Source organism: Cydia fagiglandana, chromosome 21 (genome assembly GCF_963556715.1).
Source record: "Cydia fagiglandana chromosome 21, ilCydFagi1.1, whole genome shotgun sequence".
In the NCBI taxonomy this organism is placed as follows: Eukaryota; Metazoa; Arthropoda; class Insecta; order Lepidoptera; family Tortricidae; genus Cydia; species Cydia fagiglandana.
Window position 1 is genome coordinate 8,837,613 of NC_085952.1, and position 19,759 is coordinate 8,857,371.

The following is a 19,759-nucleotide window of genomic DNA, read 5'->3' on the forward strand; positions in this document are numbered from 1 at the left end:
CAAAACATGTCCAAAGTTACGTGTATATTAGTGAGTCACCGAAGGCGTCTAGTGAATGGCGATCAAGGTCTCCACACTCGACTGGTTTCATGCCTTTACCATTAGAACCTTTAGATCCTTTCCACCTCATATTCGGTAGGAAAATTTGGGAGTTAATTATTACTTTTACAGTAGGACCTTGGGGTTTTTGTAAACGATTTATTTCAATAGCTTTTGTCAAGTCTTGGTAAAAAGGAATTATATTGTGTTATTCCGCTCCTCACCACAGCTTCAACAGACGACTGTGCAAGATAAAAGGATTGAACTTTGGCTGCTTAATAGAGAAAAATCTGTGCATTTACTGCTATCCTCCTAAAATAAAACGGTTCCTTACATTGCTAGGGCTGATTTAGACGGCGCGCGAATTTGCATGTGATTTTAGTTACATTACGGACTGTTGGTTGCGACCAATTCAACTGACCGATCAAAACCCGCAATGGTATGAAACTCGCATGTGAGTTGTCGCATCGTCTAAATCAGCCCTTTAGTCACTAGATTTATAGAGTTCAGTGAGTTATATGCTGTACCTTATATTATATGCTGTACCTATCTTGTAATCCTGCAAGTAGTGTAGACTAAACATACTTATGTATACCCTGAACATACTCGTATATGCTACCTTCTGAGATAGTCGGACGGTCTCTGAAAATAATGATCCCAATTCTTTCATTCTAATATTAACGGCATGAACCGTGATATATTATCTATAACTAGCGACCCGCCCCGGATTCGCACGGGTTGAAAAAATCACTATTAATAGGCGAAATCCGCATATAAATCCGTTCAGTACTTTTTAAGATTATCGCGAACATATAAACAACAGACAGACGCGGCGGGGGTCTTTGTTTTATAAGGTGTAGTGATGTTCTTGATCTAACAAAGCATCGTTTTCCAGAGGGACGACCGGTCGCTGCTCGCACAGTTCTTCTTCGCCGACGATGCCCTCAACATGGTCGCCGCGGAGCTGGACTCGTTCGACGGCCGGAAGGATCCGGAGAGGTGCTCCACACTCGTCAACCAACTGAGGCATGCTCAGGTAAGATTGACTCCTTACCCTTAAAGTACAGGGTCCGATGTCCACGAAAAGGAAGCGAGAGAGCTAAAGGTACTACAATCCATGCAAAAAGTAAGCAGTAGAGCCAAAGGTTTGACCGTGGCCCTCTAGTAGAAAATGTTGGGGACTTGTTCCTGCGCCTCTTCATCTAGTGAAGATTGTCAACTTCGCAAGTTTCTGCCGGTTTTTGGCGAGGTTTGAAAGCTCAGCGTCTCTTGAGAGTTCAGACCAATTTCATGTGCCGTCTGTCTTGGGTCGACGTTCTTTTAATCATTCTACATGCATCTTCACACCCAATTTTGTTCGCTTTACGTACTTTGCGTTGTACAGCGGGTGCCCTAACATAAGTATCAACTTTTCTTTACGACTAATATGGTGACTTGGGTACTTAAGCTGGAACACTTTCTGTACGTAACATTTATCTAAGCATTCATAAGTATAACCGTAAAATCATTATAACTTTGCTGCTATTTCACTTGGCTGGCACTACAACTGACGCTAGTTTTTATCACGTCCCTTTCCAATGTCGGAAGCCAGATTATCCTAAGTGGAAACGAATGAAGGCTTGAACCTTGCAACAGCGTTGTGCGTATCATGCAAATGCGCAAGAGGAAATGTTTGTTCCTCTTGCACTCGTTTAACCTTGCTTTAACAAAGGTTATGAAGAATATGAAGAATCCTATAAGTCGGCCTGTTTAAGTGTTAACCAGCAGGCGTATTATGTCCACGTGATAAAATAGTCGTCACTGTTTAACACCACGGGTTTGAAAGTGACGGACACCGTTTTATCATGCTGTCACATAGACAAGAACGGCCATCATATCCGTACAGAGATGGATAATAGTTTAACGGTTAGAGCTATCAAAACTAAACAGAAACTAGAGTTTAACGCTTAATCCGATATGCCCATTAGGTCGTTTCGTTATCGACCTATCACTTGTGAAATCTTGCTCCTACTCATTAAAGAGGTTAGACCAAAAACTAATTAAATAAGGGATAAAATAACCTTAATAACCTGCCAAAAACGTGCATATTTTAACGTCCTGACACCAAATGCGTTTTTCACCGTGGTCTTGGATATAACTTTGTGTGTATAAGATTCCTTGAAGCATAAAGACTATAAAGAGTGCAAAATGCTATGATTACAGCTATTATGCTATTGAATGAGTAATTTACGTTTTATGAGTCATAATACCGAGTTGCGTTATAAAGGATGCCTATATTAATTGTTTTGCTGCTGACTAAGTATTATGGGTAATTTCTGTTGATCAATATGCGAAATAAAACATAGTAAACTCTTCGTTTTGATACCATAAGTTCGCTTTTGTACTAATGATGTGTGTTCTTTCATGTTTTATGTTTCTTTTTGTACATTAAAGTGTTTTACTACTACTACTACCATCACCGTGCTTGATTTTATTTCATTTACATCCCGTGTGAATGAAAGCTAGTACCTATGCCTACTACCTACATTAATGATTGATCTTGATGTCTACCGTTTAACTGAGACGGTTGATAAGAAGTTGTAATAGTCAGCTCTGGACTGGTTGAATTCTTGACTGCATGAAACTGCATCGGGCAGACACTCCTAACTTCGGGCAAACCCGGCTTCGTTCGGCTCAGCATTGCTCCTAGCAATTATTAGGGCTGGCACGATTTGACGTCCCTTTGCGTGCACGATCACAGGATGATTACTTGAATTTTGACAACCCTAAATAATCGAAAGGGATACTGCCATAAGTTACAAAGGGATATCATGATTCGACCCTGAATCGCTGTCAAACTTCGCTTTTGTAGGAAGTGTCCTTTCTGTAGAGTAGTACAATTAGTTATTCTGTGGCTGCATGGCAACTTGTAGATTATTGTTTAAAAAAAATTGGATGTCAAACAAAGAATAATGTAAATAACTTCAACAGAACTACGTAAATACAATGTTTACAATAGAGATTACCTTGCATGATGGCTTATCAGGCTATGACGTGAGCGGAAAAGTATTATTTTGCTACCAAGATTTGTAATGAAGGAATATCTGTTTGGAACTGTTTCAAGTGCAGTCTAGATTTATTAGATACATATGATTTTACAAGCTTTTATTTTAACTTGCAATGTTTGTATGTTTGCAATCTTGCATGCTAAATTAGACTCACGTCCTAATATTTGATTGAGCTGAAACTTCACATATGTAAGTTGGGTGACAATGCTATATTGTGGTACCATCGAGCTGATCTGTCGATGGACACAGGAGGTGGCCATAGGAACTCTGTGATAAAACGCTACCAAGGGCCCATTTCTCGAATGATATTAGACTAATATTATTAGTCCACGAACTGTCAAATCGTATGGGTTGCCATGACAACACACTAATAATATTAGACTAATATCATTTGAGAAATGGGTGTTGTGAAGGTTTGTTAGAATTGTATCGATGAGTATTAGTTGCCTTTTGAAAGAAAAGTACAGTCAACGATATAATGATAAAAGTTTGTATCAAGAATTATTTTTAGGGTTCCGTACCCAAAGGGTAAAACGGGACCCTATTAGCCTATTACTAAGACTTCGCTGTCCGTCCGTCCGTCCGTCTGTCCGTCTGTCCGTCTGTCTGTCACCAGGCTGTATCTCACGAACCGTGATAGCTAGACAGTTGAAATTTTCACAGATGATGTATTTCTGTTGCCGCTATAACATCAAATACTAAAAACAGAATAAAATGAAGATTTAAGTGGGGCTCCCGTACAGAAAACGTGATTTTTGACCAAAGTTAAGCAACGTCGGGCGTGGTCAGTACTTGGATGGGTGACCGTTTTCTTTTTGCATTTTATCCGTTTTTTTTTGCTTTATGGTACGGAACCCTTCGTGCGCGAGTCCGACTCGCACTTGCCCGGTTTTTTTTGGCAAAAAATTACTGGTCGGTAGGGAATTTGTATTGCATCTCTGTACAGTTGCAATGTCATGTTTACATGATTACCAACAGGAATGTCATCTATTTTTATGAGCATTTATTTTATTATCTTCAGCTACAGAAAAAAAAACTCTAGCTATTTCTCGTTGTCAAAGTCAAAAATATCGACCCAGGCAAAGGGACAACAATATGAGAGACGAAATTTTTTGTCAAGAGCGTTCTTCGTTGTATGTTTGTTCCTTTGTCAATGTACATATATTTATAACTGTGACTGTTTATACAAATGTACACATATGGTAAGTCATTTAAAAACAGTTTATTGAAATTTGTTGAAAAACAGCTCATTCTTGTTTTTCATACCCATGTTTTTTCCTTAATTAATCTATGAATGAACCAGCATATGACTGTTCACAATACAATGTGTTTATGTGTCATTAAATAAATGCTTTTTCATCACTGGGTCACGTATTACTTACACAAAGGAAAGTAATTGTAAAGTAATTGTATTCTTGAAACTCCATCAACTGAGAACTTACATTTCTGTCAATCAATAGAATGTTAACTAATTAACGGATACATAATATTGGTTTAAATAGTAATTTTAATTTATTTGACGTAACGATTTTATTGTAATTTTAATCCTAATCATATTTTTTAAAGTATTTCCAATGATGAACGATATAAATGTATTGATGATGACATGTTATATTTTAAGAATATTATCAATAAATGAGTATGATTATGATGCATACAGAGTTACCTACTGCGTTTTAACTTTGAGGAGCTGTGTGAGATACGAGTTTTTTCAAAGTAGTACTAGCATCTACCCGTGATTTCGTCAAATCATTGGATCTTGCATAAATTAATAATTTTCAGCAATGAAACCTATCCAATATCCTTGCCCGGGACTGAAATGAATCTATCTCCCGAATTGCATCTTAGGCCCAGTTGCACCAACCACATTCAACAGACTGATTAATGTCAAACACAAATGAAGTATTTAATTTCCCATACAATAAAATGTACCGAACGCTTGTAACGGTGACAGACGGTTTGGTGCAACCGACCCTTAATTGCGGTTCAGCAGTTTTAAGAGGTAACATACAGATAAAATACGTATAAATATATATAATATACAGGGTGGGAAGATAAGTTGGGCCCTGGAGGGAAACTACCTTAAATCCTTAAGCTGGCTCATTTTACTTAAAGGAAATATTCCTTTATTTTTAAAAAGAAACAAAACTGCATTTAAAGATTTTCTAAAACTCGCTTGCCTCGCCCGGGACTCGAACCGACTAAAAATTCCGAAAAATAAAAACTCGCAATTTTATTTTATTAGTCGATCCAGTTGATGTTAATGATAACATTTCTCCAAGAAACATTAGGTCTTACACTCGTCTGTCGTACAAAATATCCATCAAATCTAATATTTAGTACTTAAGATTTTTTTAGACAAGCCAAATTGAAGAAAAAAAGAAAAATACTTAGAATGCAGATTTGTTCCTTTTTAAAAATAAAGGAATGTCTCCTTTAAGTAAAATGAGCTAGCTTAAGGATTTAAGGTGGTTTCCCTCCAGGGCCGACTTATCTTTCCACCCTGTATATAACTTTATATGGAAGTGTCTAAGCCAAGTGACCTGTTTTTAATACATAATACATAATACATTTTTGTATAGGTATTAGGATTAGTTTTACTTTTTCAGACAGAGCCCTAAAAAGTTTCATACGTTGATTAGGCAGAAGGACGGGCAAGGTTGAATTAAAGTAACTACATATCGATTTTGGAATACGCGTGAAGTAAATAGGCTCTTGGTCAGGTCGTATGAAATTATAAAATTGTTGACTTATTGATTGAACAAAATGGTTTCAAAGGTTACTTGGTGTGGTTCTATTTCTGTTAAGTCATTACATTTGTTAAGTCGTCAAAAATACTAAAATAGCTATAATAGTTATTGGACAAACACAAATAATATCATAAAGTTTGTGTGGGTTTAAAAAAAGCCTTTTTAAATATAGCTACTTGAACTTTAACTAACTATAAACCTCTAGTCTAGTCCATATTTTACGAGATTTTTTCATCATCATCATCAGTCCGTTGCAGTCCACTGCTGGACATAGGCCTCTCCCTAGGTACGCCACAGAGCCCAGTCTGCCGCTTTATGCATCCAGTCGCTGCCGGCCCTCCTGTGCACATTTGCACAAGTCATCCCGCCATCTGGCCAGAGGGCGTCCCACGCTACGTTTGCCCAGACGAGAATTTTTTTTTGGGCCTAATTACTTACTTACTCCTCTGGCGCAGCGACCCAAAGTGTGTCTTGGCCTCCAACACCACTGCTCGCCACTGATCCCGGTCCTGTGCCGTGTCTCTCCAGTTCTCAACCCGGAGCTCGCGCAGTTCAGCGTCCACCACATCCGCCCATCGATACCTAGGTCGACCGACCGGGCGGCGTCCTATCGGTTTTCCCTCAAACGCTCTTTTCACCGCCCGATCACCTTCCATTCGCTCAAGATGGCCGAGCCACCGAAGCCTTTGCCTTTGCTTTGGGCCTAATTGGTATTTCCAATTCCCACGTGGAAACCTGGTAAAACCTAACGTTCGTGCTTGCAAAATGTAAATTGTGTAACAGGGTTAATTAATTGCTATGCCCGGACGTGACCTTGTTTGCTCCCAGTTTTTAAGTAATTACTGGTTTGTCCCAAGTAAAAAAATGTTTCTTTATGGTAAGTAAATTACAACTTACTTCACTACTCAACTTACCTTACTGGATCTTATCCTTACGATAGTTAAGAGCCAACAGGAGTGGTCATTTCCCCATACAAACGTAGTCGACTTTTTCCTCCGTGGGTTTTGATGCTAAAGTAATGATTTTTTCAACACAGATTAATATTGTGAATATCTGTGTCGGGACTGTTTTGCTTTTTTTGATATATTTGTTTTTTAAGGCGCTAGAGCCCTTCAAAAATGGCCAAAATGGCCTCATTGACTATGCCGTAATGAAAGGCGTAGTATTCAAAACTGATATCAATTAGCCAAAAAAGCAAAACGGTCCGACACAGATAATTTCATAATCATTTAGATTTCCAAATTTGGTTACGAAGTTTTAGAGGAGGAAACAGTCGAGTACGAAACCTCGATTTTTGAGATTTTTACGCAGGATTTTTCACCTCGTCCTTATCGCACTAGTTTTAGGAGCCTCTTCCGTTAGCGAGACGGGTATATTTACCTAAAATATTTAAAACTCAGCTCCTGTTTCGTCTTAACCAATAAAGCATGTTAACTGATTCTATTCATTCTCCTTATTCGTAGGACCCAGTAATCTTTGAATATTGTGTACGTGCGCAAAATATTCACACTTGTACTATGATTTATATTTTTGGAGTACAGAAGTTCTTCAAACTAGTCTCAATGTGAACCTTGTGAGTTAAGGACTGACACATTCGTAACCTATAATGTCTTTTTTGTTATATATTTTGCTGCATAAACGGTGCGCTAATGCCGTTCCTTTATTTATACCATTTAAACCTTAATCAATCGTCTCTCGCACAAGTAGCCCTAGTCATCATCATTGGCCACAGCATCTTTGCAGGTGATAGTTGCAGCGACTAAAGAGGTATTTTGAGGAGGTAGTCTACAGCCTACGTCGACTGCGATAACTGTATAGACCAATGGTCGATCGGCATATCTTGCCGCATCGATTACAGATGTCTTGAATCCTGGGGTGGTCCTTTGGTCCAGCCAGAGCTCGTCGTGTTTTGCCATGCCTTCCCGCAGGTTACGACGCTATTCCGATCTCACTGTGCCAAAATAGTGTAACGCCATCGACGTTTCAATAACCTCTTGGGTATTGCGTGTTCGAAATACTAAAGATATAATAGGAGTGGCGACATTAATGTCCGAATGATAAACAACGTCTGTCTGGCACATAATTAAACATTTAACTTACTTTGCATTTTTAAATCGTCAAATACAATATGTTCCGTTCCACATTATTTATAAAAGGAAGAGAATTATGGTCATACATCGGAGACTTGTGGCAATTAAGTGGCACTAGTGATGAGATTTAAGGTGATACGGAGTCGTTCCGCTACCAAAAAGTTAAAATGCGGGCCTTTGGGCAACTGAGCAGTAGAAGAAGAATTAAACAAGATGAACATATTCATAACATAACTTAGTTCCATACCACGTTTCATTCGAATGGTGTTAACGTGTCATCACCAAGCGTTCGACCTCCGATGTAAATAAACAATTGATGCAAGCGATATCTCGTAATCCTTGAGCATAAGCGGTTCGCGTATTTTCGTTTTAAACGTTTATGGAGGTCGGTGTGACGTCATGATACAGATATTGTATTTTTTATGCGACTGTGGACTGTGTTGGTGTTTTTCAAGTGTGTCGAAGTAAATTACCCTACCAAATTAAATTTACTTAGGTACCTCTCGTACGTAGCCTGAATGTCGTCTCAGGGACAATTTTCTTCCCACTTATTCCTTTGAACAAATTTTCGATGAAGTGTTTCAACGTTTTGAATGATACCTAAGTACCCTGAATGTCATTTCATGGTCAATATTTTCTTCCCACTAATTTCTTTGAAATCATTTTTGTCGGAGTGTTAATATTTTTGGTTGCCTGATGGTAGAACTCTTTGACTAGGTACTTAACTAGAAATTGTGAGGGGGCAGGTAGAGGAGCCTCACGGGGATGATGGGAATGAAAGTCAGGATCCAGAGCGATGAGGGGTATTTAATATTTAAATAAAAAGGCACCTGTAACAATACAGGTTACGTGTTAACAGATAGGTATGTATAAAAACACTTTCGTAATTCAGAAGGTTAGAAATCAAATAACTTACAATATGTGCCTTGGTGATGATGTAGATATATATCTGGAAGGTGTGCAGGGCCACAAAACGAGCACTATACTGAACTGCACGCACTTATGAATTATTACGTTTACTAATAAAAATCACACTTAAACGGTCGTGTTTAGAAACTTGGGAAGTACAGTCCGTTAGATAAAATGATGTTTATCGATCAAAGTATGTGATCGAACTGAAAATAAAAATCATTGAATGGAATTTGGAATAGGATTTGAATTTCAAAAGGGAATTTAGAATTTGTATGGTGCCAGAAATAGTATGAAGGTCGATAGTGTAACGCTTCGTTACACGCACCGTTACACTACCGGGGTCGCCCTGGAAGGGAAAATCCTGGGGCTTATGGCCAAAGGATTTTTCCGTAATGTAAATATAATGTAATGAATATGGGTATGAGTGATAAATTTAGAAGGTGGGGATGTTATATACAATGTTTATCATACAAGAGAGGCGATTTAAACATGCATACCAAAGGTCATTCATACATCATCTTATAAAATTTTGGTTAATTGTTTAACCAAAATAAGTTTCAATAGAGTACTCCTTTAAGTAGAGGACGTACTCATTAAATCGCTCTCCATTAGTATTAAGGCTTATTAATCAGTAACCACCCGCTGAATATTAATGAATCTAAATATAATATCTACAATAATGTGTACCTACAAAGAGTACGATTGTTGAAATTTATTCAACAAAATAATGCCGTATGGAATGTAGGATTACTACAAAATATCATAAGATAATTCCTTAATGGAATTAATAAATGTACTGTACGGTACGTATGTACCTAAGTACGTAAATATGAACGTTATGGAAAGGGAAGGAATATATAAATAAGTATTGTTCTAACTCTGGTAGAGTTAGCTTTGAATAACGTTATATGAACGTAATATAACGTTATATAAATTAAATAGTATAAATGAACGTATAAATTCGTACTAAGTAGGTATGTACGAAATGTAATGAGTCCGAAATGTATAATGGGGATGAGATATAATTATAAATGTATAACATTATATACAATATTTTACAAGTTAGGAGCTTAGGAGAAAAGTAGCTAAGTTTGAGCCAAATAAGAATCTAATTAAGGAAAAACAGTATATTATTTATTTTAGAATTTTGGGGAGAGGTTTAAGGTCTCTAATGTGCCATCGTCCGAGCATTTTGCCGGACATGTCTTGTAGGACATATACTAAGGGTGATATTTTTTTTAGGATAGAACATTTAATAAACTTGGGTGCAAGTTTAGCAGAATAGTGTTTAGGAGAATTACTAATTGCGTAATTTCGTTTCCAGACGATGTCATTTTCGTTGAATTCGAAATGTTGGTGATGTTTATTATACGATGAAGAATTGGTTTGGTGCGCTCTCCAAAGACGGGCTTGTACTTCGGAGAAGACAGGCTGGAGAAGACCAAGATTATCAGCGTATTCGTCTCTGGGCGCGAATATAATATCATCTGTGAGATCAGATTTATCGTATGCTGATCCACATGTGACTAATTCGCGACCAAATACAAGGAAAGAAGGAGTATAATTTGTTGTTTCATTTACGGAAGTATTAATAGCAAATTGTATCTTATGTAGGTTGATATCCCAATTCCTGTGGTCATCCTGTATGAATGAGGATATTGCTGTGGTAACAACTTTATTATATCTCTCCACGGGATTTGGTTGGGCGCATTTAATTGCGCAATAGTGTATTTTTGGGATCTGATAGGAGTGGAATAAATCCGTTGTCTCTTGACTAACGAATTGAGGACCATGGTCAAGAATTATGGTCTGTGGGATTCCGTACACTACACTGAAAAAATGCCTTGGTTGATTTTACGAAATTTTTATTGGTTGATTTCAGTTTTGTAAAATTTAGTAGAATTATAGTTAATATCACAAAACCTGCAAGATTGAAGTTACGAAACATACTTGGGTTGCCGTCTTAAACAAGTACTTTTGTAAATTTCAGCTACACGATATCTAAAACTTACCAAACTATAGGAGTACACTTTACAAAACTTCTAGTTTAGTAAATAATACAAAATCTGTTTGTACATTTTGCACACAAAATACGTAATACTTACCGAACTAATTACGTAATATTTACAAAACTGTAAGTTTAGTAAATAATACTAAATTTCTTTGTAGATATTAGCAAACACAAATGTTAAACTTACCAAACTGTATAAGTAAAACTTACAAACTATTACTTTAGTAAATAATACTAAATCTCTTTGAGAATTTTAGCTAACCAGTTTGGTAAAACTTACCAAACTGTATAAGTAAAACTTACAAAACTATTATTTTAGTAAAAAATACCAAATCTCCTTGAGAATTTTAGCAAACCAGTTTGGTAAACTTACCAAACTGTATAAGTGAAACTTACAAAACTATTACTTTAGTAAAAAATACCAAATCTCCTTGAGAATTTTAGCAAACCAGTTTGGTAAACTTACCAAACTGTATAAGTGAAAATTACAAAACTATTACCTTAGTAAAAAATACCAAATCTCTTTGAGAATTTTAGGAAAACAGTTTGGTAAACTTACCAAACTGTATAAGTAAACCTTACAAAACTATTACTTTAGTAAATAATACTAAATCTCCTTGAGAATTTTAGCAAACCAGTTTGGTAAACTTACCAAACTGTATAAGTAAAACTTACAAAACTATTACTTTAGTAAAAAATACCAAATCTCTTTGAGAATTTTAGCAAAACAGTTTGGTAAACTTACCAAACTGTATAAGTAAACCTTACAAAACTATTACTTTAGTAAATAATACTAAATCTCCTTGAGAATTTTAGCAAATCAGTTAGGTAAACTTACCAAACTGTATAAGTAAAACTTACAAAACTATTACTTTAGTAAATAATACTAAATCCCCTTGGCAATTTTAGCAAACCAGTTTGGTAAACTTACCAAACTGTATAAGTAAAACTTACAAAACTATTACTTTAGTAAATAATACTAAATCCCCTTGACAATTTTAGCAAACCAGTTTGGTAAACTTACCAAACTGTATAAGTAAAACTTACTAAACTATTACTTTAGTAAATAACCAGATTTATAATTAACTTTCCCGCGTTAATATCTCTTTAAATATTGTTCCTAGCGAAAAATTTAACGGAATCTTTCTTGTAGGCAATTTTATGCAGATTACTTATCTAATAGAACATTTTTGGCTATGAGCCACCGTTTACGAAAAACTAAAAACAGGGACCTTTAAAGTCAAATATCTCACTTCCGGTCAAGAATTCGATCAAACAACTGGCAAATTCGGATTCAGCGGGGTCTAATTAGGTTAAAAAAAACAACGGGTTGCACTCCGGGAGTGCCGACAGAAGTGAAAACTCAATAACTAGTCCAAAATGTTTGCAGCACTACCTATGTATAATTGACCCATCCTCCTTTCTATTGAAAAACTTTAGTTCCGAAATTGCTGGCCAGTGAACTTAAATTTGTAGCGTTAATTGTTTAAAATTCGAATAGAAATTGTAAAGTTACCTTGCAGACCTCGCATCTAAATATATTTGGTCATGATATTTTGAGTTTTATTCACCAGTACTAGAGTTCCCTTTTATTAGCGATTTCATCAAGATGAGACTTTATTGAATTATTGAATTATATTGGAGTGATATAAAGTTGAATGTAACTGTGAGATTTTCGTATTTCAGCCCGTACAAGATTAGAAAATTGAGCTTTATTGCTTAATATAAAAGTCCAGTTTTAAATAATTGACCTGATTATGATACGTTATGACTAAAGTTCTTTGGTGAATAACATTGTCCGTCACACATGACATAAGTCACGCAAGCGCCCTGCGCCGCCTAGATGAAACAGCAGGCTCAGGCATACATTTTCGCCGTGCGGTAGAAAGAGACTAGACGCCTTACGCGTTACGCGTTACGCTGTCCCGAGTTTATCATTTTTTCCCCACCTCAAAAAGTGCTTAGCGCCGCTAAAGAAGTTTTCACTTCAAAAACCCGGTTGCCAAAAAGTAACCACTCCACCGTCCGGCCCGCGAGACTGTTTTCCTGTCAACCGTCCGGGTTTTTTTAGCGACGCACGCCCCGCGCAGCGCATTCACAACTTTCTACAAAAATTATGACTACACTGCCATCTACATTTTTTTAGAGCTAACTACTTTATTAGGCTACGTTGTCCCATCAAGAGAATTAGGAAATAATGCCGAAATATTCCGTTAGATGGCTCTGAAATCAATTCTTTCTTCCACAGTAAGGTTCCCGCGGACGGTTAAGAGCATATTTTTAGGGTTCCGTACCCAAAGGGTAAAACGGGACCCTATTACTAAGACTTCGCTGTCCGTCCGTCTGTCACCAGGCTGTATCTCACAAACCGTGATAGCTAGACAGTTGAAATTTTCACAGATGATGTATTTCTGTTGCCGCTATAACAACAAATACTAAAAACAGAATAAAATAAAGATTTAAATGGGGCTCCCATACAACAAACGTGATTTTTGACCAAAGTTAAGCAACGTCGGGAGTGGTCAGTACTTGGATGGGTGACCGTTTTTTATTGCTTTTTTTTTTGTTTTTTTTTTATATGGTACGGAACCCTTCGTGCGCGAGTCCGACTCGCACTTGCCCGATTTTTTTTCGGATACTATGCTATCGTCGGACGGTCAAGTTGATTAGCCAGTCGAAGTCGAATTTTACAAAAATAAGACCAGTCTATATGGGAGCCCCACTGAAATCTTTATTTTATTCTGTTTTTAGTATTTGTTGTTATAGCGGCAACAGAAATACATCATCTGTGAAAATTTCAACTGTCTAGCTATCACGGTTCGTGAGATACAGCCTGGTGACAGACGGACGGACGGACGGACAGCGGAGTCTTAGTAATAGGGTCCCGTTTTACCCTTTGGGAACGGAACCCTAAAAACGATGACAAAGAGGGGGCGACATACGATAACATAGTCGCGCATAACGGACGCAACTATCGCAAAGCAAAACGCAGCTCTAAAACTGTTTTATTCGTTTTCCAATGAGCAGGGACAGATATAGGTTATCGGCTAACGAAAGAGCGAGATAGAGATAAAAACGAAACGAAACGGATTGAGCTTTGTTCAGGTAAACGCTAGCGCGCGCTTTTTACCAGGCATATTCAAAAACTTCAATGTTCGTTAGACAAATAAGTGCTTTATTTTATAAGCATTAGAGTTTAAATTAAGGAATCTTTTAATGCGTAAAATTAAAGGAAGTAGCGTCAGTTGAATAACGTTAAAAATGATTCACGACGCTTAACGAACACTCGCTAGCATCACGAATTGAGGGCCATTTTATGTGTGACCTATCGATTTATCTTTATAAAGTACTGAAGTTAGGGGTCAAGTTATATTAGACATTTGTGAGACGATGCAGATTAGGTTTTTATGAAATGTGAATTGCGTGTTGTACGTTTTATTTGTTAGTTCAATGCGATTTCGTTTCGTTTCGTTCGACACACACAGGGAATCCAGTTATTTTAGAAACTGTTTTTGAAAACCCATCAGTTTGTCACTGACATAAACGCCGTCGAGAACGTAATTTACTTTCTAATCTTTCTATACATCTCACTCGCACTCGCATATTTGTGCAAACGGGATGTATAGAAAGTAAATTACGTTCTCGACGGCGTTTATGTCAGTGACAAACTGATGGTAACCCTACAGTTACGTGATTAAAAAAACGGTTACGTTTCGTTTCACGGAAAAACTCGAAACGACCCAGCTCTAAAGCATACATAGGGACAGACAGACAGAGGGAAGCGACTTCGTTTTATACTATGTAGTGATAAACCATAGACTTGTAAATTTGTCTATACCTTAACCCTTTTCTTGGCAACGTAACACCCGTGATACGTGAGGTAAAAAAATCTAACAACTTCATTTTACTACTTAATAAGTTATTCCATATGTTAATCTACCCTCCTATATTTAAACAAAAAATAATGCACACTAATGTCAGTGTCAATTATGTAATTAGGAATCGTCAACATGGCGCCACCGAAACAATACATGTCGTTACGTCCCGTATGTGTACCACTTATTTCTTAGATTTCATTTCAATATATTTTCGCATATTTTGCGTTTAATGTCATTTATTATCTATCATTGTGTAAAGATTTAAAAGTTAATTTTAAAACTTTGAACACATAAAAATGTCACGTCCAACGTTGTCGTCAAAATAGATTTACATAAATAAGTTTTTGGCAAAAATTTCATTTTTGGTACAAGCTTTTATCGCTGACTATACTTTTTTTACGACAGACAACTAATACTCATCGAGACAATTCTAAAAACCCCTAACACAATTAGGTTGCGTTGTTTCATCACAGAGTTCCTATGGCCACCTCCTGTCTCCATCATCAGATCAGCTCGATGGTACCATAATATTGCATTGTCATCCGATTTATACATGCATGCAAAATTTCAGCTCAATCGGAAACCGGAAAGTGGATCAAATTTAACTTGCAAGATTTGATTACAGACCGACAGACAGACAGACAACGGTCAGGTGAAACTAAATAAAAGCTTTTAATTATTTTTATTTTTGATTGTTTTTACATTTTAAAGGTTTGGCGAAAACGTGTAGTAATAAAATATTTAACCTTTATATTTTTATTAGTTATTTCGATCTTTGAAGCTATTTAAGTATTGTTTTATCATTATATGCCTATCAGGCCTACGCTGCTAATACGCCGCAGACCGTTCCGCGGAAAAAAATGTTTATGGCGAAATATGCCCTTCTACAATCGTTTTGTCTTTCAAAATATTTATTAGTTTAGCTTTACATTTGCACGTAAGGACTTTTTGTTATGTTTGTTGGAGTTTCACGATGTGAAAATTTTAATGCCTGGTGATTAGGCAATAGACGATTTTCGTGTATTTTGAAGATTTAATGGCCACCTAGTACCTTAAATTGCCTTATACTCGTAGTAGTGATAAACGATGATTTCTGTTAACTAAGATGTAGTATTATTTATATCGAAAACCACATTTGTTTTCTACAAAATACATAACTACTTCATCGAGGACATTGCATTGTATCAAATATGATACATACGTTTTTAAGAAACTGAAAAGCTATGGATTTTTTTCCGTATTTTTTAGTTGCTGAGTAAGCCTAAAAGGTGACAAAAAACTAAGAAAAAAACAGCATTGAAGATATTTTGTCCTTGCCAAGAAAAGGGTTAAGTAATATAGTTGAAAATGGCCAAAACCGACACAGTGGCCACAACCGGGGCATCCTGCCCTACCCTCTTTCCTTGGTAGCTCTAATATTAAGCGCTTAAATTTGTAACGGGCCCTCTTATTAAATTTCCATTAGTTGTACGAAATTTTGGCATGAAGGTGAAGATAAATTGTTACCGAATTACGGCCGAGTCTTTATTATTAATATTAGAAAGCTTGAATGATGGTCTAGACTAGACAAAAAGCTTAAAATAGAATAAGCATACCTACCCAGCTGGCCGTGTAAATTGCTTTTCGGTGAAGAAAAACATCGTAAGGAAACCGGACCTAATACCGATAAGGCCTAGTTTCCCCTGTGAGTTGGAAGGTCAGATAGCAGTCGCTTTCGTAATAAGTATTTATTTATTTATACCTAATATATACCTAATAGACAAACTCGAAGAACCTATTAAAAGAGCATTTGGAATATTTGGATTCTATATATGTGTAGGTATTTACTGGAAATTGTAACTGTATAATGTGTATTGCGCAATTAGGTACCTACTTACCAAAGTAGACTATTAAAATTAACCCAAAATGTTTTGTAAATTATACAAATTTGACTTTGGTAATGCGTTGGCCGCGAGTGAATGAGTGAGATGGCGAGATATGTTAACAAGCGTGCGCACACGGGACAATACTCACGCTCATTCCCGATTCCCGCCCCGCCCAGCAGTGTTGCCAGTGCTAGGTATCTACACCGCTTATTATTATCCCGCAATACTGCAGATAAAGTAGTGTAAAGTGAAAATATTAACTACTACTAGAGTCAGGCCACAGAAAGTCGGTAGCGCTAGATGAAAAGTAGTTTTTAGAAATCAGTATGTGACAAACTGGTGACAAACCACAACCACAGAAAATGGATTAAATAGTCTTGATATTTGTGAAATTTATTTACCGTCTATGAAAAATGTAAGCTGTGCATTATGGTTAAATAAATTTAATTCCAACAATAAATGTCACTAATAATATGTATACTTACATCTACTAATGTTGATAAATAATATTGGGAGAATGTGACATTTGGCATGTGACATGTGACTCGCCAAATGTGTACAATCGCTTGCTCGATAGTATTAGAAAAGCAGCTACCACCGCGGGCTTTAAGAATAAATTAAAAATGTTATATATTATAGTATATTATAGTTAGGAAGAGTTCTTTAACCTACCTATTCTAAGTCAAAGTGATGCGAACATGTATTTAATAAATTTATGTATAAATTATGTATAATACCAAAAATGGTAAATAGGTACAGAGGGCCTACCGCAAACGCCGAAGTTGGCAAATTGCGGGCATCTTTCTCTTTTAATCCCATTAAGGCGTAATTATATTGATAGAGAAATTGCCCGCAATTTGCGAACTTCGATTTTCGGAAAAACGAAATAAACCATTAAAACAATAAACATACATTCAAAATAAATTTAAGCTTTAACTAGTAGGTACCCATGCCGTAAGCATACGCATGGAGATTATGGGTTCGAGCTCGAAACACAGCTCGTACCAATGAGTTTCTCGAAATGTTAGAGGAAGTTCATAAGATAAGTATGCCTACACCTATTAGGTGTGTTCAATTTGCTGTGAAACCTTAATCTAACTAAACCAATATTATATTATCTACATATGGTGCAAGTATTAAGATGTTTCATTCCACTTACCCGTCATCAACTACAAATTTTGTAAACATTGTCGTTTTTGAGCTTGAATCGCTGCGTGCTGATTTTTTACTAGTGTAAAATTATTCGTCATGCGGGAAAATAACTCCTGCACGCCGGTTTTGTAAGGTTTCACCATGTTTTTCCCGTGCATCACAAAACACAACGAATATTTAAACGATTTTGCAAAGCTCATTTGGTCTGACCCTAAAGTGATTTTTTTCGGGTGAAGTCGTGCAATTTGGGGCTACCCTGGCAACATTGGCGGCGCTGGCGCAGACGCGCAGACGCCAGTCAGCGACAAGTCGACAACGGCCATTTTGCATGCGCGTTGCGTACGATCGAGTTCTGTCGTATTACTGTCCGTATTTTGTCTGTAATAATCTTTTAAAGTAAAAGAGGAGTGTTTTACTGTGCGTGAAAATGGCATCTGAAGAAGATGAAGACAGCCTAAGTTTAGGACTCCAGTATTTGGAAGAATGGGGTTTATCGAAAAGCACCATCAATAATTTTGCTGGTAAGTCTTGCCTATATTGCATCATTATACCGTATTTACCTAATTATTTATTAAGAGTGATCAATGTATTGTAGGTACCTATTTCAATTTTTTTTTTATAATGCAGGGTCCTTTTTTGAGTTTAATTTTACTTGATTTTACTTAGTCTCAAATGTACAAATTCTGGATTAAACTTGTCATGCCCGAGATGTCATGACTTCATGACGATCATGTTTCTTCACTGCATAAAGCTTATTTTCCTATAGTATTATAATTTTGTATAGCGGAATCATAAGAGTTTTGTTCACAAGAATTTGCCATGCAAAAAGTGATTTGTCACACCAACCGCCAACCGCTAGTCTATTTGGCCGCCATTTTGTGCGTCTTTTGGGGTTTACAAAACAGGAAATTTAATTCTACGAAACTCAACTTAAGAAAGTCCTACACTATTTATCTAAGTAAGTACCTAACTAAAATGGCTTCGCTTGTTTTATCTTTCAGATAATGGCATAAGTTTTAAACTTATGGAAAAAATTCAGGATCCCGAGCTGAAAGAGTTGATTCCAAATGTAAAGGAGAGAATATTATTCAAGACTGGGCTCGAGAAACTACATCAAATAATCCATGTAAGTAAAGTAAACCTACTCGAGTGTTATTTTGCAGTGTTGAAATGATTTGCATAGAGGCATTCTATAAAGAGGCCTGTGTGTTATAAAAAAACCTGCTAAGAACGAGTCCGACTCGCGCATTGGGGGTTCCCTGTTGCCAAGTCAATGAAATATACTTGTATTATCAGGTTCATATGTATAAGTACGATCCCAAAGGTTCAAAAACCTCTGAGCAACCTTATGCAACTACTTTATTAAGGCGTGTTGACATATTTTTGGGCACTTTGTCCGTGCATGTATTTCTAACGACTGTACTGTATGTATGTCAGGCCGCATAGTTACAGATAAGGCACCATGTGAGAAGCTGTGTTTGCATATATCTGACACTGACACCTGGCACACTGTGTCACTTTGTATGGATGGAAACACAGGTTCGCATATCTCTGGTGGATGCTCACCCTTACTCGGATTTTTGATCTTATAAGTTTAACAGTCATGTATTTTTGTGTATCTCGCTGTGGCATCATAGCACCCAAGCGAGTGAACAGATTTGTCTGATTTTTTAAATTGAATGTACCTACCGGAGACGGTTGTCAGCTATGTTTAGTGGAAGTAAGAGCAGTCATCTCCATGATATTCAGCGTTCATTGAAACTAGTGACAGGATTTTAGTCAGTATTGAAGCTAAGAATTTCAAATTTTGGTTTCTATTCGTTTTAGTATCATCAAAGAGAATAGATAGTATAGAGGGGTCCTGTCATAGTAAATTTTGTAGTCACAGTAAATTTACTGCCATCTATCAACACCCGACTAAAACTCAAAATGAAAATGTATAAAATTATCAAAAAGATTTATATTTATGTATATGGAGAAATGATTTTATTATTTTTATATCATTTTGACCCATG

The 19,759-nt window shown here is 36.6% G+C and overlaps 1 protein-coding gene across 1 annotated transcript in view; it reads left to right on the forward strand.

The window, feature by feature from the left end:
* The window catches only part of LOC134675255 (lateral signaling target protein 2 homolog), a 90,712-nt gene that overhangs the window by 17,015 nt on the left and 53,938 nt on the right, over positions 1-19,759 (forward strand). The window contains exon 2 of the mRNA XM_063533474.1: positions 935-1,075. Within this exon, the coding sequence (XP_063389544.1) occupies positions 935-1,075 (141 nt within the window). The remainder of the gene's footprint in view (positions 1-934; positions 1,076-19,759) is intronic.